This window comes from Drosophila takahashii, chromosome X (assembly GCF_030179915.1).
Source record: "Drosophila takahashii strain IR98-3 E-12201 chromosome X, DtakHiC1v2, whole genome shotgun sequence".
NCBI classification, from domain to species: Eukaryota; Metazoa; Arthropoda; class Insecta; order Diptera; family Drosophilidae; genus Drosophila; species Drosophila takahashii.
The window spans coordinates 14,124,128-14,151,995 of record NC_091683.1 but is presented as its reverse complement, the minus strand read 5'-3'; the positions used below and the strand labels follow the sequence as shown (position 1 = coordinate 14,151,995).

The 27,868-nt window shown below is 41.3% G+C and overlaps 1 protein-coding gene and 1 long non-coding RNA gene across 10 annotated transcripts; one reads left to right on the top strand and one right to left on the bottom strand.

Moving 5' to 3' along the window:
* The first annotated feature begins 153 nt into the window (after positions 1 to 153).
* On the top strand, positions 154 to 27,072 carry C3G (C3G guanyl-nucleotide exchange factor). Of its 9 annotated transcripts, none has more exons than XM_070219056.1 (15): positions 154 to 671; positions 17,505 to 18,089; positions 18,149 to 18,339; positions 18,849 to 19,435; positions 19,506 to 19,690; positions 19,775 to 19,921; positions 20,451 to 21,035; positions 21,661 to 21,684; positions 22,667 to 22,778; positions 22,840 to 23,519; positions 23,655 to 23,823; positions 24,371 to 24,970; positions 25,032 to 25,157; positions 25,219 to 25,350; positions 25,416 to 27,072. In XM_070219056.1, the coding sequence occupies exons 1-15, from the start codon at positions 650 to 652 to the stop codon at positions 25,546 to 25,548; spliced, it is 4,278 nt and encodes a 1,425-aa protein (XP_070075157.1). In that variant the 5' UTR covers positions 154 to 649; the 3' UTR covers positions 25,549 to 27,072. The 9 variants fall into 9 exon arrangements, with proteins under 9 accessions (XP_070075157.1, XP_070075156.1, XP_070075155.1 ...); XM_070219054.1 differs by lacking the exon at positions 154 to 671 and adding an exon at positions 3,769 to 4,410; XM_017156611.3 differs by lacking the exon at positions 154 to 671 and adding an exon at positions 15,865 to 16,421.
* Positions 2,600 to 3,264, bottom strand: LOC138913929 (uncharacterized). The gene is made up of 2 exons (XR_011419814.1): positions 3,085 to 3,264; positions 2,600 to 2,871 (listed from the first exon to the last, which is right to left on the bottom strand). It is a non-coding gene; the product is annotated as an uncharacterized lncRNA (long non-coding RNA).
* Positions 27,073 to 27,868: the final 796 nt, after the last annotated feature.

Below are 27,868 nucleotides of genomic sequence, written 5' to 3'. Positions count from 1 at the left end.
TTATTTATTTTAGTTATAGACTATAGTGAAATCAGTAAAATCACAGTGCCGGAGCGTGTCCTCGCTAAAGTGGAGCGTGACCCCGCTAAATATCGATAGCTCAGTCGAGCACACTCAGCATTCGTCACTACGCCATTGGCACGCACACCGCAAGGGTTTTCGGCCGCACTGCGCCACGGGCACACTGGCTGGAACAGCTACTCAACGCATTTTGTTGTTGTGTTGCGCGTTTCAAATTGTATTGTTATTTTTTTGTATTTTTTTTGTTGCCTCGCCTCCGAACGGGTGTTGTTTCAAACGCCGGCCAAAAGTGCGGTGCGAATTGAGTTTCGATTGAGCTTCGGTTTTCAGTGAACATGCCAGGCGGATCGTAAACACACCCGCTTAGATTAGATGTGTGTGGTCAGAGCGAGACGGGACGAAATATCAAATAAAAATACAGTACTGTGTGTGTGAGCGATACACCAACAACAACGCAGCAGGCGGAGAACTGAAAATGTGCGTGTGAGAGAAAGAGAAGGAGAAGAGTGTGTGTGTGTGTTTTTTTTTTTGTGTTGTATTTTCGGCTATGGCGAAAAAGGAGAATGAGCATTTCCTCCGTTGCCCAGAGGAGAATCTGTGAATCCTGGCGAAAGCAGACGGCCCCACCATGAATATACTGCAGAAAATCGGTTAGTATTTATATTATAAACTCTCGCCTGCGCTCTCTTCGTTTTGCGAAGGAGTCGCTTTTTTAGTTTCCACTTTACCGTTTGCATTTGCCTTTCCTTTCCACACATTCCTTCTGCTTTTGCTTCTGCTCCCCTTCTCGCTCTTCCTCTTCCTCCAGCTCATCCTCCTCCCACGCCTTTTGTTGTTGTTGCTGCTGCTGCTCGTTTTGGGAGCTGTCAACAAGTCTATTTTTAGACTTTTAGATGCTGCAGTTGCAGTTGCGCCTCTTCCAGAAGTGTGAAGCACTGGAGGAGAAACATTTTAATTTTCCTCTTTCTCTCCCTCTCCCACTTTCTCTTCCCATATTTCCACTCCTAATCGCCGCCCACCTCCCGAAATTCCTCCCAAATTCACTTGAAATTTATCCTATTGTCCTGATTTCATTATCGAATGGTATGGTAACCCCCCTGAAAACTGGCATATCTTTGATTAATTCCCCGAATTATTCAATTGCATTCGGGCCTTGTTTTTGTTGTCCTGTGCAAATTGGTTTAATTAAATGGAAGTTCGAGGAAAATGCATATTGGTTAAAAGCCATCATAATCATGCCTCAAATTATTTACCTCGTTTTGATTGATTCCCGGAAATTAGCAATTCAAATTAATCATTGTTTGCATACCTCTCACAATAGTCCTGTGAATATTGGTTTAAGTTAACTTACTATGAATTGTGTTGGGGTTTTGCTAAAAAGTAGGCAAGCATTTTAAAGTATTTGAGTAAAAATCGCAATTTGCATATATTTCAAACTACCAATTTATTTAGATTTGTAAAACGCATTTGAAGGACTCTATTATTAAGGATCTCTAGATTATAATTATTACTTACTTTCCACTTAAATCACTAGTTATAAAAGGCAGTATTTATCAACTTTTATTTCCCAAAAATCACTTTCCACGTTGGATATTTTATGGATATTTTTAAAACTCATTTATAGGACTATTTCTAAGATTCTCAATTTAGTATTTTAGTATTTCATCAAATAATTATTACTTACTTTCTATTTAAATCTAAAAATCTACTTAAAAGGAAGTATTTATCTACTTTTATTTCCCAAAAATCACAGAAGGCTGATTTTCCTCGAAGAAAGATTTTGAATGGTCAAAAATTCGTCAAATATCCGATTTCCGGGAAAGTACTCCCCATGGTGCGCTGACTATATTCGTGCACTTTTCGATTTCGAGCCATATAGAGAGGCATAATCACTTGTCTTCAAACCGCTGGCTTCGGTTTTGGCCGGCCTTTGTCTATGCCAGCCAAATCATTTGTGCTTTGGCCAGATGAAATGGATATGCCATGGTCCATGGCCATGGTCCTTTGTGAGTGGGCGGCAGAGCGTAGTTGATTCCCGGGAAACTGTACAATCGTCCACCTTTTTCACAAATTAATTAAATTCTACTAACTGCAGCGCTTTCATTTGGTCCTTTGTCGGGATTCACCCTCATCTATTAATATCCTGCTGATTCCGGTGAAGGCGGGCAGGCAGCTCTTGATTTCTGGTTCCAGGAAAATGCAATTGCCATTGCAATTTCAATTGCGCTCATGAACTTCTGCTTGGCACTTTGCTGGCCACCTTAATTAAATGCCAAAATAATTATGAAAACGCTCTGTTTGATTTGGCATTATGGCATTATCCTGTTGATTTCGCCCAAATCAAGTGGCAACTGCGATTTGCAACGCATATTGACTTTACGAATTTTAATTGGTTCCCGGAATTTACAGCTTCACCTTGGCATTATCGTTATCCTGTTGATTCTGTCTAAGTGAAAATGTAAGCAATACGATGGACTCTCTAATTATTGTTTGCACAATGCGTGGGCGGTATAGTTGGAAATGCATATTAACCCCTATCCCCTATCCCGTTCCCATTTTAATTAATTCCGGGAAATCGCAATTCCTGCCGTCTAGCTTCCATTTTAATTGGACTTTTGTTTGCTTCACCATTATCCTGTTGATTCTGGTTCAATGCAGCTCAGCAGCTCGGCAGCTCGGCAACTCTTTGCTTTTAATTAATGAGCAGAGCTCCGATTTCGAGGAAAATGCATTCCAACTTGTTGCTTAGCTGCCTAGTGAAAAGTGAGTTTGCCCTTCATCTGAGTTTTGGCTCATTTTCCTTGTACTTAATACAGCTTAAGGTCCAAATAAACAGGATGTTACGGAACACTGAAGGAAATAAATATTTTCGAAAATATTTTATTATTAAATTCTGGAATCTATATAAAAAACAAGTATTTTATGTGTGTGGTTTCGATTGTTTCGGTTTCACTGTTGTTGATTTTTTTAGACTGTATGCTAATTCTCATTTTTGAAAACCCAACACATTTTTGGACAACGTCTGTCATTCTTTGTGTGCTCGGCAGTCCGTTCGGTGTTTACCTTTTTTTTTAGCGAGTGCAAAATCTAAGAGTCGCCAGCTGACTTGAATGTTTCCATTGGCCTGATAAGAGCCCCTTGACGATGATAACAGTCACTGGGTGTCACACTCGCGTCCATTCGCTAAGGGCTCTTCAGTAGGTCAAAAAAAGAAAAAAAAACAACAACAACAGCTGGCAGATATTATCTCAATTTTATTAGTTTTTAGGGTAATACTTTAAGAACATTATTAATTCCTAATTAATGAATTCCCATATAATATTATAAGTAATATGATTTAACAATATCTTTATTTCTTGGATTTTTAGGGTTAAGATGGGGCTGTATAGATTATTTAAGGTATTCTAATCATATTATATCAAATGTGAGCTAGGATGACTTTAAAGATATATATTTTAGGCCCTAATACATCTTATATGATATTATAATATGCAAATAAATACTATTATCACTTTTAGAGCTTTCGATAGCAGGTGGGGCTGGGAAAGTAGCCAGACTGTCAGCTCTGCCTTTGCCCAGTGGTCGCGCGATTAGATTGTAAAAGTTGTACGCTCGCAGCTCATCGCTTACCGCTCACCGCTTACCGCTCACCGCTCACCTCTCACCGCTCAGCCACTTACCGCTTACCGCTCAGTGGTTCGCTCGGTCGCTGGGTTTCGCTGGGTTGGGTTGAATTGTGTTGAATTGAGTTGGGTGGCTCAGCTCGGTCAGTCAGTCGCACGCGAAATTTTCACAACATCGGTGTGTGGCTGCGGAAACAGAAATATCAAATATCGAGTCAAGTTGTACAAATGAAAAGCTCGTGATTCGTGATTCGTTATTCGCATTTGCCCCACACTTGTGTGTGATATCATATAGGGGCGATTCCCGATCCCCGAAATCATTGATTCATTCAGTTTTTTTTTCGAGTGCTTGATTGTGCGATCAGATCAGTGATCAGTGATCGAAAAGCGATCGATGCGGGCCACAAATTGAGTTGGAGTCGTTGATGCGTTTGCTCCAATTCCCAGTTAAACAATAACAAAAGGCCCGCCCAGAAAGATCCCCGATCCCCTCTTTATAGAGGAGGAGGTGTGTGATAGTGTGTGTTTGTGTAGCATCTATTTCCATCTATTTCCGCCGTTTTCCCGGTCAACAAAATGCGAGTTCTCAACACGGAGCTGCGCCTGCGCTTCAAAAATCGCAAACCGCGACCCTTTAATCGTGCTGCCAGTGCCGATGATGCGATGATGGACATGGGAATGGGGATTGCAAATGGGATGGGGGCTACAACCCCCTCGACCCCCTTGACGCCACTCGATCAGCGCCTGAATGGAGCCATCAGTATGCGTACGTATCATGAATGAGTGGGCACTAGGAAAAAAATAGAGCCAATATCAAAATATTGATCCCTAATATCGGGATTAAAAGAAAAATAAATAATAATAATATAATAGGTACTATATAATATTTTTTCCCATTAAAAAACCATTATTTTTGTATTTACCTTGATGACTAATGAATTTTATTCGCTTTGTCTATCTCTATCTCTACTTGCAATTGTATTCTACTACCATCTAGTGGCTTAATTATGTTTGCATATAGTAAAATAGTAAAATAATCCCAGGTGCTAAGAACTGCAAGCTTGTTATCTGGATTTACGAATAGCTAGATAAGGTGTTTTTTTAAAAATACACGGGTTCCATCACCGCGCTTTCTTTATAACTACTATTTGTCCCGACAGTCTTAGCTAGTGTCAAAGGTGGGATTTGAATTTCTTGCTTAAATAATTATTTTAAACATCCGAAATTCAAGGGCTAACAAACTAATTTATCAACTCTCTTATCACGAGAACCATCCAACTTGATAACCCTTTTTAAGACAGAGTGCTTATGTAGATAAGTTTCAAGATCAAAGTCATGAAATGGGATCCAAACATAAATAACTAATAGATCTTGTTAGATTACTTTTTGTTTCATGTGCATTTTTGTGTGCAATTTCAACAAACAAACAGAACAATTTGAGATTTCAGTTTTCCGTTTCCAGTTTGCCAGTAGTTTTCAGTTCCAGTTGAATGTGTAAATGGCCTTGAGCTCGGGACAGAGATAGCTATACTTATAAATATATAGAGATAGCTCTGCGGAATGCCGATGTGGAATGCGATCGTTGGTCGAGATAATAGAATAATGGCCACTACGGACAAATCATCATTTTTATCATTCTCATTCTCATTCTCGGCTAGCTTGGCTGCAATTGCAATTGCCTCAAATTAGGCGAGCATAATCGCTTAAATTGCCAAATTGATCAGAATCCCAGGCAGAAGATGAATCAATTGCCGATAAATTGGGCAACACACTTATTGAGATATATTACGTTTTTACATTGAAACGGAAGAGGGAAGTGATTCAGTTGAAGTAGGGGAAACCCTTTCAAATGTATCATAAAGGAAAATGAATGGAAATAAGTCTTACTAACTCTACTATATTATATTCCTTTTCCTGTTTCTCTTTAATATTTAAATTATAGTAAGGATAGTATGGATTTTAGTGGATCGTTCGAGTATAGTTGGTAGTTTTATATATCAGATAGAGGTATTTATATTGATTAGAACAGGATGCTGGGCCATAAAACCGATATAGTCCGACTTTCTGGCTCCCCAGATATTATAGTCTAGATATTGTACTGCCGCAGTTGTGGTCGTTGGATGTTCCTAACCCGATCGGATATCTCGCCCACCTCGTCAGTATCTAATCTAATCGCCCGTCTCCATGTCTGCGTCAACACATGTCCACATTGTTGGGATTGCCAGCATTTGGGATATATACATACCTATATATATATATATATATATCTGTACGATGTGCTTGCCTACGACATTTTGGCATGCCGCAAACGAATGAAAACATTCTCTAACTGGCGAGAGATGGATATGTAAATGCAAATGTAAATGGGAATTTTGTATACATGAAAAGGGTTTTGTTTAATTGTTGTTGATTGAACAATTTCGTGTTGGCTTTCACTGCACTTTCTAACTGGGAGAAGGGAGAAAGGAGGAGAAGAGGGGGAAGCTGTTGACTAGTCACCTGTTGCCGCAACTCGAATTTAGATAAATGAAGGCAACTGCACCGTGAGAAAATCTAGGTAGCCTTATTAATATTTATTTGTTTCCCAATGTTTGCTTACTTAAGAAAGGATACTAGTATTTCTAGTATTTTTGTTTAAGTTACTAATAAAATAAATCAATCGGAAAATATCAAGCCACAACCAGCTGTTCAAATATTTATAAATAGTTATAAAAGCCGCAGGAAATACTAGATTATTTCCGTACATCGGGGACGCCCACCATAAATCAATAACTCTTTCTCATTAGCACCATAAACTCCCTATAAATATTGCATATGCTAGGTGATTTCACGAAAAGCGCCTTTTTGTTGAAATAAGTTCAGCATTTAGTGGGAAACAAATGTACAAGGATATAAATAAAAGAAAAAAAAAAATAACAAGCAGAAAAATTGCATTTACCACCTTGATTTTTATACTACTGTTTTTCCTTTGAAAATATACACATGTGCTGGGGCTGAAAAGAGATTTTCAAAGAATAAACATTTTGCCGAGCGGTTTGTTTGTCACATTCGCAGTGGCAGTCGCAATTCGCATTCGCATTCGCAATTCGCATTCAGGCCAAACAAAGGGGGGAACAAGTGTCGGGAATTGATGGCTTTGTGGCCAGGACACCAAACGGAAGCGAATGGAGCATGCAGAATGGAGAGTATCCTGGTCAAAGGAGAATTCCCATTCCCATTCCGATTCCTATTTCGATTTCGATTCCGATTCCTGGGAATAATATGCGTCCGCTTGCGGCTGATAGGTGACATGCGATGCGAGATGGCAGGTCAATGGTTACCGGGAATTGGCTCGATTGCCTCCTGACCCTGACCTTAAAGAAAAATCCATTGGGGGCGTGCGTCTCTCTACAGTACAGTTGGTTCTATTCAGTTTCAGTTTCTGGTTCAATTTCTGTTCCATTTTTGCCATTTAAGCGAGCCAGCGACCGAAGAAGAAGGGCCTTAAAAAGCTCTTAATTGACCAAGTGAGTGTCCGCCGACAGATGCCTTTATTTCATTATATATAGGTACATGTATATATACGGTCTTTAGACTCGCTCGAGTTGAAAATTATTTAATTGAAATGAGCAGCGATTAAAAGAGATAGCGGCCGAGTCAAAGGGAAAATGGCAAGTGGCAATGTTTGAGTATAAATAGAACTTTTGCCTGTGTAGCTGAGTTATTCAACTAATGGACCCATGTTTGGGCCAAACAAATAAAGGTGGTAGATCTATTAGTTTTTATAACTAGAGATCTAATAAATATTTGGTATAATCTTTTATAATCTTCATAGAACTGATAAATATTACCCGAAAAGCTATGAAATTTCAGAATTGCACTTGAGGAAGTTGGAAACAAAAGTTGAAAGGTAAAGCTTTCGAATGAAGAGATCCCTTTGGGGTCAAAGTTCAATAAAGTTGGGAAAGTCATCTATTATTAGATCTATTAGTTTTTATAAATAGAGATCTAATAAATATTTGGTATTATCTTTTCTAATCTTCATAAAACTGATAAATATTACCCGAAAAGCTATGAAATTTCAGAATTGCACTTGAGGAAGTTGGAAACAAAAGTTGAAAGGTAAAACTTTCGAATGAAGAGATCCCTTTGGGGTCAGAGTTGAATAAAGTTGGGAAAGTCATCGTATCTTGACCAAGCTTTAATGGATTTAATCTCTATGTGTGGTGGGCAGATGGTTTTCAGTGGCGCCCGAGTGAAATCTTGACTGGGTTTATGTACCTGTGGCCGGTGGCCATTGTTGGATTTGTTGGATCTATGGTCACGTATGACATGGCGCTTTCCCGATTTCCCGCTTTCCCTCTCACCCCCCCTGGGGCAGCCCCCACAAATGTTTGTTTATGTCAACTCGATTGTGGGCTTCTTTAAACTGTTTAGTGTTTTGTATTTTGTGTGCTTTGTGCTTTGTGCTCTCTGCTTTTCACTTACACAATTGCCATTCTGCACTTTTGCTTTCCTATGGATTTAATTTCGTTTTTTTACATATATCGTCGCCAACTCAACGCTCTATGTCATAATTGTTCACCTGGCCGCCCAATCTTACCCCCCCCCTGGTTTTTTTTTTATTTTTTTGCTTTCTTCTCGGGTGCGAAACTTTCATTCTTCTATCTTTCTGTCTTGCTTTCTGACCAAGAGTATCTGAAGCGTGTCTATTGGACAGTTACATTGTTGCAGTTGTTTTGAATTTTTTGTAAGCCCCCCCCCCCCTACTTTTTTATTTTTATTATAACAACACAACCACCTGCTTGAACTGAATTGAAGATTTCATTCGGCGGCGGGCCATTCCATTCGAAAGTGAAAGAGTTTTCATTGAGAATTGAGAAATCCATATTAATTGGAGGGTATTCACCCCGCCCAATCACTTTTAACCGTTTCCCTTTAGTTGATAATCAGATTTATTGAAGCGATTAATTTGCACAACTTACGGGGGATAAAAGATAAAAACTGGTGAATAATTATCGCTATAATAACGAAAGATATTAAATAGTTTTATGGTCAATATAAAGGTCTATCTATAACTTGAAGATTGAGAGATTTACGAGTAAGAGATATCATAAATCTAGTTCTTTCTGAAAGTTTATGTATGTCAATAAACTTATTCCAATTCTTAATTATTAGGCAGTATTCCTTAGATAGTAATAATAGTACTTTTGATAGTATTCAGTATATCGAAATAGATTGTATCGATATTGAGATATCGAAATAGATTGTATATGTATTGATATATTGAAATAGATAATATTGATAGTATATCAAAATAAATAGTATAAAATAATATAAAAAATAAAAATAAATAGTAGTAATCCCTGCACTTCCTGCTCAATATTTCCTGACTCAATGGATTAAATGCTTAGTTTGGAGGCCCCTGGTTCATCCCATCTAGTTTTTAAAGTAGTGGGTGACTCCCTGGCACCCACACCCACTCCCACACCCACACCACTCACAAACACTCACGCACAGCAGTTACACCAGGCGACATCGTCATCGTTGTGGTCACCATAATATAATACCATCATACTGTCATCGCTCCCAATTCTCCATAGGCTTCTCAGCCTCGCTTCGTTGTCGCTCGTTTCTCTGTTTATGGAGTAGGCATTCAGAAAAAAAACACACAAAAAAAAACAGGGAAAAAACCCCATACACCCCTTCTACACAGAGAAAAAGAAGTCGTTTTGGAAGGTAAACAAACGAGTATCGAAAGTTTAAAGTATTCGGCTAGGTATTCTTATTCTTACATCAACAGAAAATCATTTTGTATATTCTGTAAAGGGGCAGCAATAAGTAAAATAGGTCACGCACTCTTCTACACGGCGAGAAAATGATTTTCCTTTATTCTGTTGTTGAGTTGGGAATGTTTAAGTGTTCAAGAAACGTGTTTGGTATTTCCCCATTAGGTTATTTCTAAATGCAATCACTGCATTTCTATTTTGGGAACTTTGGATATTATTAATTGCGGTTCTTGGAATGAATCATTATAATTTTGGAAATATTTTTGAACATACATACCCACTGGACCGATTATGTGTAATATGTTAATTCGTCATATGTTTTATCGGTTCGTGAGTAACACTCTAATAAACTAGGATGCCAAGGGGCAATGAACAAATATGTTTTAGTACGAATTTGATTCTTGATTTGGGCAGAGCTTTTGTTCTCAGTGCGCCAAAAAAATTTGTAGTTTCGTTTTCGTTTACGCTGCGTTCAGAGTTTTCTTTCTGTTTTTTTTTTTTTTTTCGGTTTTTGTTGGTTGTTTTTTGTTTGTGCCATTCCTTAGTTGTTGTCGCTGCTTTCTGGCTGTTTGTTTGCAGCGCATTATTAATTATGACGACGGGCTGCTCAAAAGTTATCTAACCGTCGCCGGGAACGGACGAACGGACTCCATCTAAAGAACCAAAAAAAAAAGAATAAGAAACAAAAATATCAAAAATATACATATATTTATAAGACAAATCGTATCGGAACTCAAGTGCCCAAATATTAAGGTGTGTAGTTCTTTTGTTTTTGTTTTCTTCGCTTGTTTGCGCGAGGTGAAAAGTTAAATAATACACGGCAACTGGAAAATTAGCTGCGATACAAGTAAAAAGGGCGAAGCGACAATTCTTGAGTGAGTAATCGAATGGAGAAGAGAAGAGAAGCAAGTATTATAAACACACGATGATGTATAATTCAGCAATTCAATGGGCAAATAATACTCATACGCGGAGGGTGCCAATTGAGTGAGTTCTCTCTGCGGCGAAACCACACCGTACGAAATGAAAACAAATGCACATACTTGCCCGATGACAGCACCTGTGAGTGACGTCATCGTCAGTGGAGAGGGGGAGGGGGAGGAGGGAGGGGTTAGGAAGGCGGGGGCCAAAGGGCAAATGGTAAATGGTGAAAGGTAAAAGGCAAAGGAGTTCCCATTGGGTTCCATTCTCACACCCACCACATAAGATTGCACTGAGAGAAATAATATATACATCAACAGTTTGAGAATTTTATTAGCAAGGTATAATACAAACTAAAGTACCTATGAAATGTGAATATGAGTATTTTATTTTGTAATATACTGTTACAGAAAGAACAATTTAAGATTCTTAAAATAAATATTTAATTTAACTGTAATCTATGGTACTTAGAAATATAAATACTTACTTAAGTTGTCTTAAAGTAACTGCACTATTTCTCTCAGTGCACCCACATGTTGCCCACTCGTGTGGGTGTATGTGTATTATTATGCGATGCATTTTACCGGCATGAAAACCTGTCGTGATCACTTGATGACCCATGCCCATGCATAAATCAGAGACTGTCAAATGAAATGGAATCCACATGAGCCCTTTACACCAGACACACCTGATTGTCAGCTGCACTGGAAGAAAATGTGGTACCATTTTTTTAAAAAAATAAAAAACAAAAAAAAGAAGTGGCTTAAAAATCGATCTTAAAGATATTAAATTGTTATTTAAATGCCACTGGATAGCTGGTGTGTCACAAAGTAAAGCTATTGTGGTGTGAAATACAACCGATTCGATCACCAAAATTGGTAATTTCGCTTCTCTTTGTATAAATTAGCATGTGCTCGGCAATGTTAACAGCTGAAATGTTAACATACGGCATTAACAGGGATCTGCTGTTTTTCACAGCAGGGGTTAAAACAATAGTAGCTTTTTTAAAAACTAAAAAAAAAACAAGGCTTAGCCTTAACAAAAGTTAAAAGTTTTTTGAATAGATTAATCTATAAAATAAACAGTATCCCCATTATTGTGACCACGAGTGTAGAGGTCAAACGAGTGGCGGGGTTCATTGAAACATTGCTTCAATGGCTGCTTAAATTGCTGCTGCCAATTAATATGTAACTAACTACTTACTCCTCTGCACATTTCAGCCTCAATCGTTTAGTTTATTTCACTACTCGACTTGAGATTGTTTTTTAATGGGCAATTTGCATGAAAATTTGTCGCTTCTGTTATTTCTGTTTTTTTGTTTTCCAACAGATTATGTCATTTAGTTGATTTTTATTGCTCTCCGCTCAATGTGGAGCAGATTTTTCCTCTTTTTTTTATTTTTGTTTCCTTAATTATTTCATTGGGCACCCATGTGCGTGCAGGTCTTCGTTATATATATAGCATAGTATAGTACACCCATGTGTTATGTGTTTATATGTTCAGGAACTATCGCGATCGCGGCAGTTAGAAAGCATAGCATTCCAAAAAGGCAAACACAAAATTCCTCGGCTCTTGCTTTATTTATTTGTTGTTTCTGTGTGCTCATTCAATCGTCATTTCGCATTTTGTGCGGTTTTGGTTTTATTTTCGTTTTACATTTCGCGATTTCGTGGCTGCTCTCGCTAAATAGGCTTACTCTCGGTCTCTCTATCTTCAAACTGGTTAAAGATTAAGATACACGGAGAAAATAAGAGTTGTCTGGCACATATAAAATATAACATTATTCTGTATATTTCTTACTATTATTTCTCAAACCAATTCTACCAATTATTAAGATCTCAAGAATTTGCGTACAATCTTAGTTACTAAATATCTAGTTTAAAATCTAAGATCTTAAAACTTGTTATTATAATATCTCGATTCGTGTATGTTTGACATTTATTTAGAACCATTTCCTCATTGATCTTTTATTTGTGACATTGAAATGTGAAAATATTTGTTTTCACTGCATAATAACAATAAACGGGCAACATTGAAACTGGTCGGGAAATGGGAGAAGCAATCGAGGGGGACGACACTCGCAAATATTGGTCAAGTTTACAGGCCCGCGAGGATTTTGCATACACGATCTACGAGCCAACGGCATTGCGATGATGATGCCTCCGATGATTTTATGAACGATCTTCATTATCGTCGTCTTCATCGGGTGTGCCAATTACCAATTTTGGTGTCAACTCCTCCTCTTCGATCCCCACCCCTTTTATATCTTTATTTGACAGTTGCTTTAAATCCGCCTAGCCCAGTTTGCGGCTCTTTTTAGCCACAGTGGAACCTAGCTAATAGGCATTACCATAACTTTCCTTACAATCTGTGATTAAAATAATAAAACTTTATAGACTAGAGCCATGCGTTATATTGATAGAAAAAAAAATTTTATTTCTAAAGAATTCGCGTATTCCTTTGATATTGAATAATATTATTTGAGGTGTTTTTTATGGTCTTTTATTTTGCCAGTTCGCATTAGGCAAGATCTACTGTGCCAATTCTTTTGGTGTGTGCCTTCCTTTTGGCTTTTTTTTTCTTTTTTGGCCAGAACCAGAATTGAAATCACCTCTTGATCGACTCCAACCCGTCCAACCCGCTCGGTGGCTCCAAACTCGCTGGGTCCGTTGCCTGATCCAATTTCCTAATCATGCAAAGTGGCTCTCGACTCTCGACTCGATATTGCAGTCGCCTCCCAGTGATATCGGGTTTGGTTTTTAGGTCTCTGTCTGCTCTTTGCATTTCCCCATTTCTGCGATGTGCCAAATTAATTGGGTGAACGTGACTTCTAATGCTTGTAATGGAGTGGGTGCTAATAGGGGACTAGGAACGGGGGACCGTGTATAAGTAATGCCCATTTCGGGCACTAGGTCATTTCGAATTCAAAATGTTATTACAATTGTTAGTTCTTGGAACTTTTGTAAAATACTTCTTGATAAGCTCTTTATTCGATTCTCCAGAACTAAGATTTGTTTTTATTATTTTTTGAAACTTTTCAACCTAATTTACTGGAACTATTTTTGATAATTGATAATGGATTTATTTTTTGTTGAATTACTCAAAACTCTAAAAATGATTAAATGGTTTTTTGTTGACTATGGAAATTCTGTATGACTAGTTTTTAGATATTTTTAATTTTGCATTAACATCATTTGTTTTATGGATCAACTTAATCATTCCTTCTAGTATTATCTTATATTATTACTTACTTTGTTGTATAAGATCGGAATTCCGAAATTCCGGTCGGAAATTAAGCAATCGAAACAAAGGCGTTTATACGCGTATCGTAAATATTTCATCACTCGATTAAAGCTCTATTAAGGGGCAGTGAAATACGATTTTGATAAGCGAAAGCCACTGACCTTGATAACCGGAAAACGGAACAGAACTTCCCACTCCATAGTAAATAGGGCAGGATTCCGAAATCCGCATTTAGGGTTGACCTTAACCTTAACCTTAACCTTAGGCCGAGGTTTAGGTTTTAACTCACTGACCGGCGACAATGATTACCTTTCTTTTCAGCCACTAACCCGATCCACTTGGGTTTTTTCTGCTTTCCATATACATTTCAGGTACTGGGGATTTTTACGTTTTGTGTTTTTGTATGCCTTTGCTTGCGATATTTATTTTTTGTTTTCATTATATTTTCTGTTTTTTTTTGTATTGTATTTACTTTTGGCGACGCCTTCGATTTTCGCCCATTTGCGCAGCAGCTAGTTCATTTCCAAGGCAAGTCACGAGCGGCACTTGCAAATTGAAGAAATCCGCCCAGAGTCGTCTCTTGGCCCCCTTTACGGCCCCCAATTACCTCCCTCCCGCCTGACCTCGCCGCCCTCCCCCCTTTCCGCCCTGCCCTGTGGCTCCTTCAGCTCTTTCTCAGGTGTGCCAGCTGATTGATAATTGGCGGAGAGCTCTGCAGATGGAGAGCAGCCTCCCGGGCGAAAGAGCCGCAAACCGCTTGCTGCACTGAGAGAAATCTGTTGTAGTTTAATATTTTATTTTAAAAAATACAAAACAAAATTTTTCACTTCAGATTGAATCACTTTATCAAAGGGGATAAATCTTTATCGAATTAATTGAATCAATCTTTGCAAATATCAAATTCTTAAAATAAATCGAATCATTATTTATTTATTTATATTTTTAAAATAATAAGTATTTTTTTTTTATTATTTATTAAAATATCTTAACAGCATTTAAATGGAATCAGATCAATTTCAAATTAATCAAAATCGGTAAATCACATATGGAATTAATTTGTACTACAAATTTTGTAGGCTATGGGTATTAATTTTGTTTGATATTGATTTTGATATTGGACGGGAGAGAAAGAGAGATGTGGTGAGAGCAGGAGAGATCAGGAGAGATCAGGAGAGATGGCGAGAGGGCGATGGTTAGGTGGGCAAGTGCCATTTGGGGCTCTTTTTCCTCGGCGACTCTCGTGTTGCTGCTGTATCTGCTAATGTTGCTGCTGTTGCTGTTGCTGTTGCTATATTGCTATTGCTATATCGCTAATGTGTTGCCATTGCCGTTGGCCGGTTAGCGGGTCTCCAAGTCTCGGACACTCGCTTTTGCCTGGGTCTTTTGCTTTTGCCCGTTTGCGGATTTTCATAGTTCAGTGCGCTTTCCAGTCGACAACGACAACGCGAACGGACGACGACGACCGACGACGACAACGGCGACAGCTGACGACAGCAGCAGCAACATCACATCGGCATCACCATCACCATCACCCAACAGCATCATCTAAATATAATCATTTTTATTTGTGATTTATTTAATCAACATCTCACCCAGAGGCCAACCAGCGAGATTGGCGACTTGCGGGGGCGGTACGACGACGCAGACAACGAGATAGATGGAAAAATCAAAGAAAAGAGCGGCAAATTGCTCTTGAAAGTGAAGGAAATTGCACAGAAAGTGCAACAAAGTGTTTGCTTATCGGTTATCGGTGATTGAATCAATCAGCCTTTTAGCCAGTTAGCCTGTTGATATTAAAAACGGCCAAAAGTGTGCTGTTGGTGAATGGCGAGTGATTAGAAATTGCACTTGGTGCCAAGAGGAAAAAGGCTCTTAAAGTGGATTAAGTGGAGCTTACCACAAACAGGAAATTTAGTCTGAGTAGCTCTTGATACTTCAGAGAGCAAGAAAGGATAAATTCTATCGGTAATCGGATAAATCGGTAATCGCTTGAATTGCAAATCGGTGAAATATTTAAAGAAAGAAAAAAGACGTGATTAAAAAATATTACAATCAGTAATCATTACTTATCGTATATCGTTTTTATCGGTGGCTATTTCCCTAAAAATATACAGCCAACTTACCGAATGGAAAGTGAAAAAATAATCAATGTAAAACATGCCCCAAAAATGATGTTGTAATCGACGGCAATCGCTTAAATCAACAAACTTATACGAAATTGATGTTGCTGCTATCGCTTATCGGAATTTGGTGAAATCACGTTAAGCTGCTGCTGTTGTCGTTGTTTTGCTATCGGCACATTCGTTTTGGCCAAACATTTTAACCACAACAAATTGTTATGCGTGTTGTTGATGTTGCTGCATTAGCTGGCCATTATGCAATATGCCGCAGTTTGATGAATCTTTTTTGAGCGACTGTGCGCTGGCCGATCGCTGGCATTTCTACTCGTACACGGTCAAGCAATTGCCACCGAAACTGAATCTGAATCTGAGTTCGAATCCAAATCTAACTGCAAATACAAATCCCAGCCAAGATGAACATCATCACCATCGCTGCCTTTGGAAGACGCACCGGCAATCGTGGTCACCGCCCGACGGCAACAATAATCACAGTCCGAGTGGCAACAGCAACGGCAACAGCAACACCTGCAACATCAGTACCGGCAACACGTTGCATAGCATCAAATTCCACAGACGTCGCAAATACAAAAAGCTGGCACGATTGGCGCTATCAACGCCAGCGATTCCACGGCAGATGGATATGGATGTGGTTGTGGATAGGGAGTTCGATATGGAGATGGACGCAGACAAAGACACACCTGTGCCGCTCAAGAATGCGGTGTGCCGTAAGTGAAAGCCACTCAATCGCCGACACTCGTTGGGGGTTTCTTTCGCTCGGTGGGTGGTGGTGGTTGTTGTGCACTTTGGGTTTTCGGCTTCGACTTTTACTGAACCAAAAGTTCCGAAATTAAAATGCTTGGTTGAACCCATGCATGAACGATTGCGATACGGGAATGTTGGGAATGTTTTTATGGCAAATTATTACACTTTTCATCGTTACTCATTAATCCGTGGAGTTAAATGGGTGCATACAGAAATTCCATTTGGTCAAAATCTCCGTAAAGCAATTTAAAATCATTTTATTTCTTGTAAAAATTAAATTTTTATATTTATGGAACTTTTACCATTTTTATTTTTTTTATACTATTTAACCAAATGAAGAAAACTATAAAAAAACAACACCTAGTATACATTGCCTTATATTGCAGAAGATTGTGGTTTATGAATGTGGCAACTTTTGATTTTAAAATTGGCATTCAAGAATGCTGCTCAAACAGGAAAGATTTTATTTTTGCACACCAAACAAGTCATAAAAGTCAGGGTCCAGAAATACAAATAAACCTAATGAGTCTTTTATTTTAATATTTTGTACAACGATTGCTCCTAAGAAATCTCCAGACCGTTGAAAAATTTGTACGCCCTAAAAAATTAGTATTTTGGGCAAAATATTGCAAAAAGTGGACGAAATATGGAGTGTCATACTATTTTGAGCTCGTAATTTAATTCTCAATCGATTGGCATTAAAAGCTGGATCGTTTTATTTTTGACCATTTTTTGCAAAAAAAAAGTATGAAAAATTGCAAAAATTGGTCGAAAATAACATTTTTAAGATTTATTGACGGGGATCGTTATTTTGGGTCCATTAACTGCTCCGGAAAGTTGGCCTTTTAGCTGTGCGCCTTTTATTGACTTGAAAATCTGCAAAAAAAAAAAGAGGGTATTTGAATAAAAATCGCACTGTATAAACATCGTAGAGGAATATATCTAAATTTACTGCTCTTTGTATCAGTATATTATGCCCAGACTTATTGTTACCTAATATTACAACCTCTGATTAATGGACTCGCATCTGTTTGCTCTCCTTGCAGACGGCAGCATCAGTTCTCCATCCACGCCCGGCACCTGTTCCAGTGGCATCGGAGTGGGCGGTGGCGGCTGCAGCAGCAGCAGCAACAACAGCATCAACAGCGGCGGCTACTCCGCCGCCTGCACCCCGCCACCACCCACGTCGCATCAGCAGCATCAGGGAACGCCCGGAGGATCTAGTCGGGGAGGAGGATCGGTAGCGGGATCGGGAGGAGCAAGTGGAGTGCCACCACCGGCACCGCCCAGTGCGGGATCGTCGGGCCACAAGAACAGCCTAAAGGGCACCAAGCTAGCGCGCCGGGCGCGCTCCTTCAAGGACGATCTGATCGAGAAGATCTCCCTGATGCGGACCACCAACAACACCCTGGGTCGCTCCCACTCGCCGCACAGTCCGCGCACCAAGCACGGATCGAAGGCGCCGCCGACCACCGAGGAGGTGCAGCGCTCCACCCAGACGCTGGAGACGCATGTCAAGGACATCTCGAATGCGCTCAAGCATTTCCGGGATGTAATACTCAAGAAGAAGCTGGAGGTGTTGCCGGGCAACGGTACGGTCATCCTGGAGACCATAGCCAGCATGTACTCCGGTGGGTAGCTATACTTACCATCCAACTAATTGATTGACTGACCAATCCATCTTTCACAGTTATCCAAACCTATACACTGAACGAAAACAGTGCCATCATGAGCGGCGCCACGCAGCAGGTCTACCAGAGCCTGGGCAAGCTCATCAAGCTCTGCGACGAGGTGATGCTCTCCGAGGAGAGCGGCGAGTGCGCCTCCCTGAGCAACGAGAATGTGCGGGAGGTGATCGATCTGCTGGAGGATGCAGTGAGGGTGAGTATTGCTTGGGATTAAATTGTAATAAAAAACAAGAGAGAACGCTATAGTCGGGTTGGTGTCCCGGCTAAAGGCAGTGCGAGGGTGATGGATATATAAAATTCTTTTGATTGCGCATAACTTTTTAATGAATGGTCCGATTTGAAAAATGTCTTCTACATTTCGATAGGTATAAATATACACAGCAAAATTGCATTTATACTTCTGCGAAATCTTTAAAGGTGTGGGCGCCAGACACATTTTAAAATTGTTAGTGGGCGATTGTGGACGTGGCGCTACGCTGAAATAAACTTGCGCTGCGTAGGAAGCCCAAGAATATGTGTGGAAAATCTCAACCTTCTAGCTTTTGTAGTTTCCGAGATCTCAGCGTTAATACGGATATATCATATATTTGATACATACTTTATAGGGTCGGAAGCGCTTTTTTATCCCTGTTACATACATTTTACTCTACGAGTAACGGGTATAAATATATTAAATTATATTCTATATACCCCCCTCCTCAGAATCTCGTTACGCTGGCGCAGGGAAAGCTGAAGGAGCAGGATCAGTGCGCGTTTCGCTACAGCGGCACTGGCCTGGGCGGCATCGGAGCTGCGGCCGAGATCATGGGCAAGGTGACGGCCTCGCCGGGCGTCATGATGGGTAGTCATTTGCCCGGTGGCGGTGGTGCCGGTGGCGGTGGCGGGATTATGCGCGTCTCAGCCGTCTCAGCCGTCTCCGCCGAATCGGCGGCCATCGCACAGCGCACCTCGCTGCCGGACATCGCACTCACGCCCAAGGACCGCGACATCCTGGAGCAGCACAGTGTGAATCCCATGCGCGGCTCCCACAGCACCGAAAGCATCCTGCGCGACACGAGTCCACCGCCGAAGCCACCGCTGCCCAACCGGGCCAGCAATCCGCCACCTTTGCCGCCCAAGCGACGCAGTCAGCCGGGCAGTCAGCCCTTGGGCACGGGCATGGGTTTGGGCATGGGACTGGGCTCCTCCTCGTCGACCACCTCCACCGCCAATCAGTCGACGAATATCAGCATCAACTCGGACCTGGACTGCAGCTCAAACATCTCGCTGCTGAACTACGGCGTGGATCGGTGAGTTGGAATAGGGAATAGGAATAGGAATAGGGGAATTTCTATATATATTATGTATTATCACTCACAGCCTATCGGTGCGTTCGCGGTCACCGGATGAGAATAGTCAGTGCTCCTTTGACTCGGCGTTGAATCACTCGCGCGATGAGGAGGACCAGCAGCAGCAGCAGAATCAGCAGCTGCAGCAGCGGCAGTTTCCAAAGATGCCCGGAATGATGGACAACAACGAGGAGATGGACAAGCTGGTCAGCTACAGTGAGTATTCTACCACGCCGCTTTCCACACTCCGCTCAACTCAAGTGGTGGCCCCAAACAAACCAATCAACGAATTTCGTACAGGCGCCGCCATGGAGACACCGCTTCCGCTTCCGATCGGTGGTAATGGTGGTGTTGGGAATGCTGCTGCCCCCGGAGGAGGAGGAGCAGCTGCTGCAGCGGCGACTGGTGGCGGGGAAACTAACAGCAATCGCCACTCAAACGAATCGGGTACCCAAAAAAATACATCTATCATCGTAGTTACAAGCCCGCTTTATGCTTTATATTTTATACTTTGTATTATGTTGCATTAAGTTTTAGGTTGTAAGCTTAAGCCTTTGGGCTTTCTGCTGTATATATGTATATATTGTTTATACACATCGTTAGCTGCTGTAAATAGTTCCGCACAGAAATAAAATAGACTCAAGATAAGGTTAATTTAAGATTTTTTAATGATCAAGTTATTCATATCAAAATGATATGAATAAAGATTATGTTTATCTTATTTTACGATATTTTTTTCGAAAAATACTAAATTTGGTATTTTAAAAGAGTATTTTTATAGCTTTAAAAATATCAAGTTGATATGCTTGAATCGTAAATTTGACATTAATCACATTTTTATAATTTTTTTTCTGTGCAACTTGCTCTCTCTGTGTATACTGCTTAATTTCCGCTTGGTTTTGGCTCCATATTCCCCCCGTCGCCTCCTTTTAGAACTCTATTTTTAACCCAGTCTCCTCCTCCTTCCAACCGACAGGCTTCGTTTCGATGCGCGAGTTCCAGAGTGTGCAGTCCTCCACAAAGTCCTCCAGCAGCAACTCGGAGATTGCGATAGGGAGCAGCATTAGCAGCAGCACCATCGAGTACCAGTCGTCGTCGTCGTCGGTGGTCTCGCACAGCCAGTCGCGGCAGATCTCGTCGAGCAGCAGTAGCTGCACCACCACCACCACGAGCAGCACCACCACGGGCTATGGGAGCAGCAGCAGCGAGCAGCTGGAGCAATCGGCGCCCGCTTTGCCGCCGAAGAGCATACAGAGGAGCAGCCTGACCCGCCACGAGTCGACGGGCGGTGGAACTGCAGCCGGTGACGAGCTGGACGAGGCCTCCTCCGGATGGGCCAGCCAGTCGGAGATGCCCGAGATGCGGCAGCTGTCGCCGCACCATCAGCTCGGCCTCATGGGCCATCATCCGCATGCCGCATCCCAGCTGCAGCACCACTGGCCCTCGAAGCATCGCAGCCTGATCGAGGGCAGCGGCAGCTGCGGCGCCTTCGACCAGCGTCACCTGGTCGGTGACCACCTGGAGCAGGAGCCGCCGCCGCTGCCGATGAAGAAGAAGCACAGTAAGTCGGTTCGCCCACTGCCCACACATTACTTACATCGATTTTCCCCTTTACTTTTTTTTTCCTTCTTTTTTTATATTTTCCGTTGACGTTTTTCCTTTTTGGTTCGGTTGGTTCTTCTGCATCTCCTCGTAATTGTACTCGGTGTACTGCCGTGTGTGTGTGTCTGGTTGTGTGTCTATTTGTGTGTACTTTCTTGTGTATTTTGTGATTTTATTTTAATTTTATTTTTTGGTACCGCTTAGGCCTGTCCGAGCGGTAAGTTAATGGGTTTTTTGTTGAGCGCATTTCAAGGGTTTTAAATTTTTGTTGTGCCATCACACATCTCACATCCATCGAGTAGGTAACTCCGATTCCCAGTGACAAAATCAGACGAACCACACTGCTCCACAATAATCAGACCTCCAGTCAGTCAATCAGTCAGCCAATCAATCAGTCATCACCTTCTATGGGTAGCCGTAGTGAGAGATTCGTTTGTTTCTTTAAGACCACTTTATTTATAGCACATGTAGTAACCACCCGCATTATCGCAAACCCCTTAGAAATGCTGGCGACAAGAAAGTTTGCCAAATTGTTGTACGCAAGAGTCTAACCCATCTAAATTATCGTTCCAACCAACATCTAGTGTTTCAAAGTGTGGCCTTTTCGGGTAAGTCTGTGTGTGTTACTAGAGGACCAACACGAAACAAAAACACTAAGCCAACTTTTGCTGCCAAATGCCAACAGCCACAGCCAACAGCCAAAAACCAAAAACCATAAACCGTATACCAAACAAAAACGAAACAAAATCACCCACAAAATACAAATTTTTCAAAGCCCTTGGAGAGCTCGCAATGCTCTTTTTCAGTCTATAAATAATATAACCTACCAACTATATATCAGGGATTTCCTTGGGTTAATCGTAGACTGAAGGAAGACATCTTTCAAAGATTCTGTATTATTTCCCACAGAAAAGGCTAAACAAAATATATATATAAATATTACATTCACTTAAATAGTTATATATGATCTAAACCCTACTGATTCTCTAAATAGACTTTCTTTTTTGGACTTTTTTTCTAAAATTTATTTATTTTGATAGTTTCTAACTTTAGTAATCTTTAAATCATATCTAAAGTAAAAAAGAAAGAAAGAGCATTTCGAGTTCCCTGTGCTGGCTTTCCGCTCCGCTGTTAATTTTGCTGCTGCGCCGCTTTGGTTTTTACATGGCGCCCGAGCAGCCACCTGTTTGCAGTTTCAGTTAATAAGCCTTAGTCCTAGATTTAGTTACAGTTCTCTGGCTTCCATTTCGCTCCGCCTAACCCCGTCCATCTGTCCCACGTCCCAACTTCCATCTATATATGTCCCAACCTCAGAAGCCCGCCCACCGCTCTATAAATATCCCGCTGTGTGTTGTTATCCCGTTACTCCTGTTCGTTCTTGTTGTGATGCGACTCCTGTAGACCCGGTGAATCCCGGTAGACAAGACCTTCGGTGCATATATGTATATCTAATATCTATATCCCACCTCCGCGCGTGGGTCCAAGGGTCCATCCATCGATCGATCGATCGGATCGGATCGGCTTAGTTTTGGTTGCTCTCTACTCTTTTCGGGGATGAAAATCACTAATGATTTGCTATTTACCACACAGTTCTGGCCTACATGGAGATCTGCTCGGCGTCCACGCGATCCATTGAGCAGCACCGCCACACGATGCACGCCTACAACATTAGTCGCAACATCTCGCACAGCCAGACCATGAAGTGAGTAAAGTTTTAGCATCCCTGCAAGGCCCTCCTTTGATTTGATACCCTCTTCTTGCAGCATCATGCCCATGAGCAAGGAACTCTCGCCGGAGCTCGAGATACCGCCTGCGCTGCCGCCAAAGAACTACAAGCAGCGCATGGCGACAAGCATGGGTTCGTCGCCCTCGCTGCAGCCGATCATAGTGACCACCACGCCGCCGCCGAGTCCGAAGCCGCCGCTGGCCGAGAACGGATCGACGACGGGCAGGCCGGACAGCCGGATGGCCACCGTCTGCGAGGAGCTCAACGATGGAATGGTCGGTGAGGAGGCGATGCCCGTGCTGGACAGCAATGAGAACGTGAGCGATGGCCAGACCTTCTATTGCCACTCGCATCAGCTGCCCGGCGAGTTGGTCGTGGGCGAGGACGGCTCTGGACAGCCGATCAGCACGCCACAGGTGCTCGAGGAGGAGGAGGAGCCGCTGCAGCAGCAGGAGGAGCCAGCCACGATGGCAGAGGAGTCAGCTGTCTCGGCCGTCGATGACCCTAGCGAGATTCTGCCCGCTGCCAAGCCAGAGATTGCCCCCGCCGAGGATGCCGAGGAGGAGGAGGAGATGCTGATCAACATGCTGGAGGAGGTCAACATCACACGGTACCTGATACTCAAGAAGCGGGAGGAGGACGGGCCCGAGGTGAAGGGCGGCCACATCGACGCACTCATCGTCCACGCCAGCCGCGTCCAGAAGGTCGCCGACAATGGTAGGCATTCCGCAGCGGCATTGCAGCGCAAGCAGCAGAAGCAGCACATGCATAAATCCAAATCCCATTCGCATAACCATTTACCCACAACCTCTGTTGTCTCTGTCTCTGTCCATTTCCATTCCGTGCGTGCAGCATTCTGCGAGGCCTTCATCACCACCTTCCGCACCTTCATCCAGCCGATCGACGTGATCGAGAAGCTGACCCATCGCTACACATACTTCTTCTGTCAAGTGCAGGACAACAAGCAGAAGGCCGCCAAGGAGACCTTTGCGCTGCTGGTCCGAGTCGTCAACGATCTAACGTGAGTAGTTCACAAACCGTTTTTAACTTAAGTTTGCAAGCATTGAGATATAATATAAAGAATTCGCGGTCTTTTTTTTATTTATTAATCAAACTATTGGCTCTATATAATTAATCAAACTATTGGCTCTATATAATTAAATCTATTAAAAATATTGGTTTAAATATAAGTTTCTGTTGTTCTGAAGAATTCGCGGCTTAATTTTTTTAAGTATTCACGTATGACAAAACCTTGGTTAAAAGTCTACAAAGTATTTTATAAAGTTCTGAAGAATTCGCGGCTTAATTTTTTTTGACATATAATAAAACCTTGGTTAAATCTACAAAGTGTTTTTTTAAGTTCTGAAGAATTTGCGATTGATGTAGTTTAAAAAGTAGTTCCTCTTGTTCTAAAGAATTCGCGGCTTAATTTTTCTTCACGTATGATAAAACCTTGGTTAAATCTAAAAGTATACAGTTCTGAAGAATTCGCGATTGATTTAGTTTGAAAAGTAGTCGTAACTAGGTAAATCTACAACCGCTAATCCCTTGTGTTACCTTCCATCCAGGTCGACGGATCTCACCAGCCAGCTGCTGAGCCTGCTGGTGGAGTTTGTCTACCAGTTGGTCTGCTCTGGCCAGCTCTACTTGGCCAAGTTGCTGCGCAACAAGTTCGTGGAGAAGGTGACGCTGTACAAGGAGCCCAAGGTGTACGGCTTCATTGGGGCCGAGTTGGGTGGAGCCGGCGGTGGTGGCGCCGGAGCGGGAATCGCCGGGAGCGGTGGAAGCAGTGCGGCAGGAGGGGGAGGAGGAGGAGGAGGTGGTGGTGGGGCCAACCAGCCCAGCCTGCTCGACCTCAAGTCACTGGAGATCGCCGAACAGATGACGCTGCTGGACGCCGAGCTGTTCACGAAGATCGAGATACCAGAAGTATTACTATTTGCCAAAGATCAGTGCGAGGAGAAGTCGCCCAACCTCAACAAGTTCACCGAGCACTTCAACAAGATGTCCTACTGGGCGCGCTCCAAGATTCTGCGCCTGCAGGATGCCAAGGAGCGGGAGAAGCATGTGAACAAGTTCATCAAGATCATGAAGCATCTGCGCAAGATGAACAACTACAACTCGTATCTGGCGCTGCTGTCTGCCCTCGATTCGGGTCCCATAAGGAGGTGGGTTGAGGTCCTCTCAAATAGCCTGATAAATGCCTAATAACCCTCGTTTATCCTGCAGATTGGAGTGGCAAAAGGGCATCACCGAGGAGGTGCGCTCCTTCTGCGCCCTCATCGATTCCAGCTCCAGTTTTCGGGCCTATCGCCAGGCCCTGGCCGAAACTAATCCGCCCTGCATACCCTATATGTAAGGAAGCTAGGCTCCCCCAAGGTCACCATACAAGACTAACAAACTCTGTACATTTCAGCGGCCTAATTCTTCAGGATCTGACGTTTGTGCATGTGGGCAACCAGGATTACTTGTCCAAGGGCGTCATTAACTTCTCCAAGCGCTGGCAGCAGTACAACATAATTGACAACATGAAACGTTTTAAGAAATGGTAACAATAAGTACCCTTTTCAACCCACTAATTCTTATGCTTTCTTCGAACTCTATACTCTACAGTGCCTATCCATTTCGACGCAACGAGCGCATCATACGCTTCTTTGATAACTTCAAGGACTTTATGGGCGAGGAGGAGATGTGGCAGATATCCGAGAAGATAAAGCCGCGCGGCCGCCGCCCCGTTAACTATTAGTCTTCAAGCAGCAAGAGCAAAACACCAATATTATATATTACAAGAAGAAATATATACATATATATACAATATTAATTAAACAGTGCAAAACGGTTGCCGCGTCTTGGAGGATGGAGAAGCATCGTCATCATCAGGAGCAGGAGCAGCCGACAACTATTCTAATGGGTCTGAGCAATAACGTTCGCTATTCTCTGTCTACATATATACAATTATACAAGATATCTAGCTATAGATCAGAAATACATATACTTACATAAGATATAGCGAAGCAGATACGGATACAGATGCACGTGTAGCCGCGTACAAATAACAACTAACAAATAACGAGCCGATCTGTAGTTTAACTATTAAGCTCTGTGACAAGCTAACAACTCCCCACCAATAATCGAGTCCCTATCTATACGGCTCCCGGAATTTTCATCGGGAAATTCGCCAGCACTAGAACACCAAACTTAAGAACCACCAGAGATGAACAACCAATCAAGAAATCAGCAATTTTCGCTTTTGTTTTGAGATCTCTTTTTACACAAGAACACAACGAATTTTTGGAAACAAGCTACGTGTGAACGTAGAGGCCAACCGACAAACTGACAAACTATATTCGACGATATATATAGAGCGATATCTCGGACTATGAATCGATGCAATCCACGAGCAGAACACCAAGCAACCAAGCACACAGCGCGTATTATGCAATTCTCTTAAAACACCCAAAATATAGAATACCCTATCCTTGTGTGTTAGAAGTTATTGAAAATCAGAAATCAGAAAAATGGATAACAGAAGCGGTGCCGATCAAATCAATCAAAAAATTATTTCGCGACTCAATTAATCGAAGAAACTTTTAAAGTTACAAAAAAAAAAACCAAACAAAAAAAAAACAAAACCCATGGGAGATTACCTAAATTCAATTTGCTTTTAAATGTACGACTAACATAAAAAATATTTATGGGCATGTAATAATAGTTCTAAATATAGCTTTTGACTCCTCCTTTCGATCCTGCAAGGAATAAATCTATTGATATTGCGTGTAAAAATAATGAACAAGAGAACAAATCTGGAGCAGAGTCAAAACTGAATGAAATCGAAATTAAATCGACCTCAAGTTAGTTGTTTTTACTAAGCAAAATGCAAAAAGCAAAACTCTGTCTCGTCTGAAAACTGAAAATATTGTCTTCTTAATTAGAAATGGGAAAAAGAAAAAAGGCTGCTTATTTGAAGAATTTAATTCCCGATCACCATAGCCATCTTACTTGAAAGTAAATAAATTCATTTGTGTTGAGTGGATTCGGTCTTCTTTTTGCTGCTGCTTCCGCTGCCGCTGGCGCATAAATTATTTTTACTAAGCTAACGAACCTAAGGATAACAATTTATTCGTTTTTTTTTCTCCTATTTTTAAATTAAATATTTTGTATATGTAGAGAAAATTTTCAATTGTAAATGTATGTATTTGTAACTAAATGTTATGCGTGTATTCGTAAGAAGAATGAAAATAGCTACCACAATCAATGTATTTTTCCTTTACCCGCAAACTGACTTTTTATTTGGGGGACATTGGGTGCAACAGGTGGGGTTTTCCAACTTGGAAAATATGAGTATAAAAATATCCAGAGGATTCCGAAAAATAAGTATTCACATGGTCCTCAGAGTCAAGAAATCCGCCAAAATCAGCAAAGCTGAAAAGTATGCTACATTTTAAAGGCAAAAAATCGAGCAATTGGCCCGTTATCCCCCTAATTGGATCAAAACTCAGAATTCAAACTCAAATTTTTACCAAAAACCCAGATCCCAGAATTAAAAACTGGAGAAAATTTTTTTTTTTCAAGATCACCGGGAAAGTGTTATGGATTTATTTATTCTTTTCTTATCTGTTCAAAACAGTATGCATTTTTGGTGTGTGACCATTTTTAGCCAAGTTACAGCAAAAAAAAACAAAAGAAAAAATTCAAAATTTTTGTCAAAAACTGAAATCCCGAATTTACAAAAAAAAACACTTTTTTCGCTAAAACAAAGCAAATACTGATTTAAAGTATGGATTGTCATACCTTTCTGAACTCGTTATTAAATTTCCAATTGATTATCATTCAAATCTAGAAATATTTAATTTTTGTCATTTTTCGCAAAGAATGTATAAAAAAAAATACTTTAATTTTGCGAAAATTAATACAAACCAATATTGACAATACGAATTGATAGAGAATCTTCCCTTAATAATTAAGTAAACATTATTTAAGAGCGCGGTTGCGGTTGGAAGAGGTTTGAGAGAGCAATGGAGAGGCGAGAGATGCAGCGTGAGTAGTGTTGTTAGTTTGGCTATTTT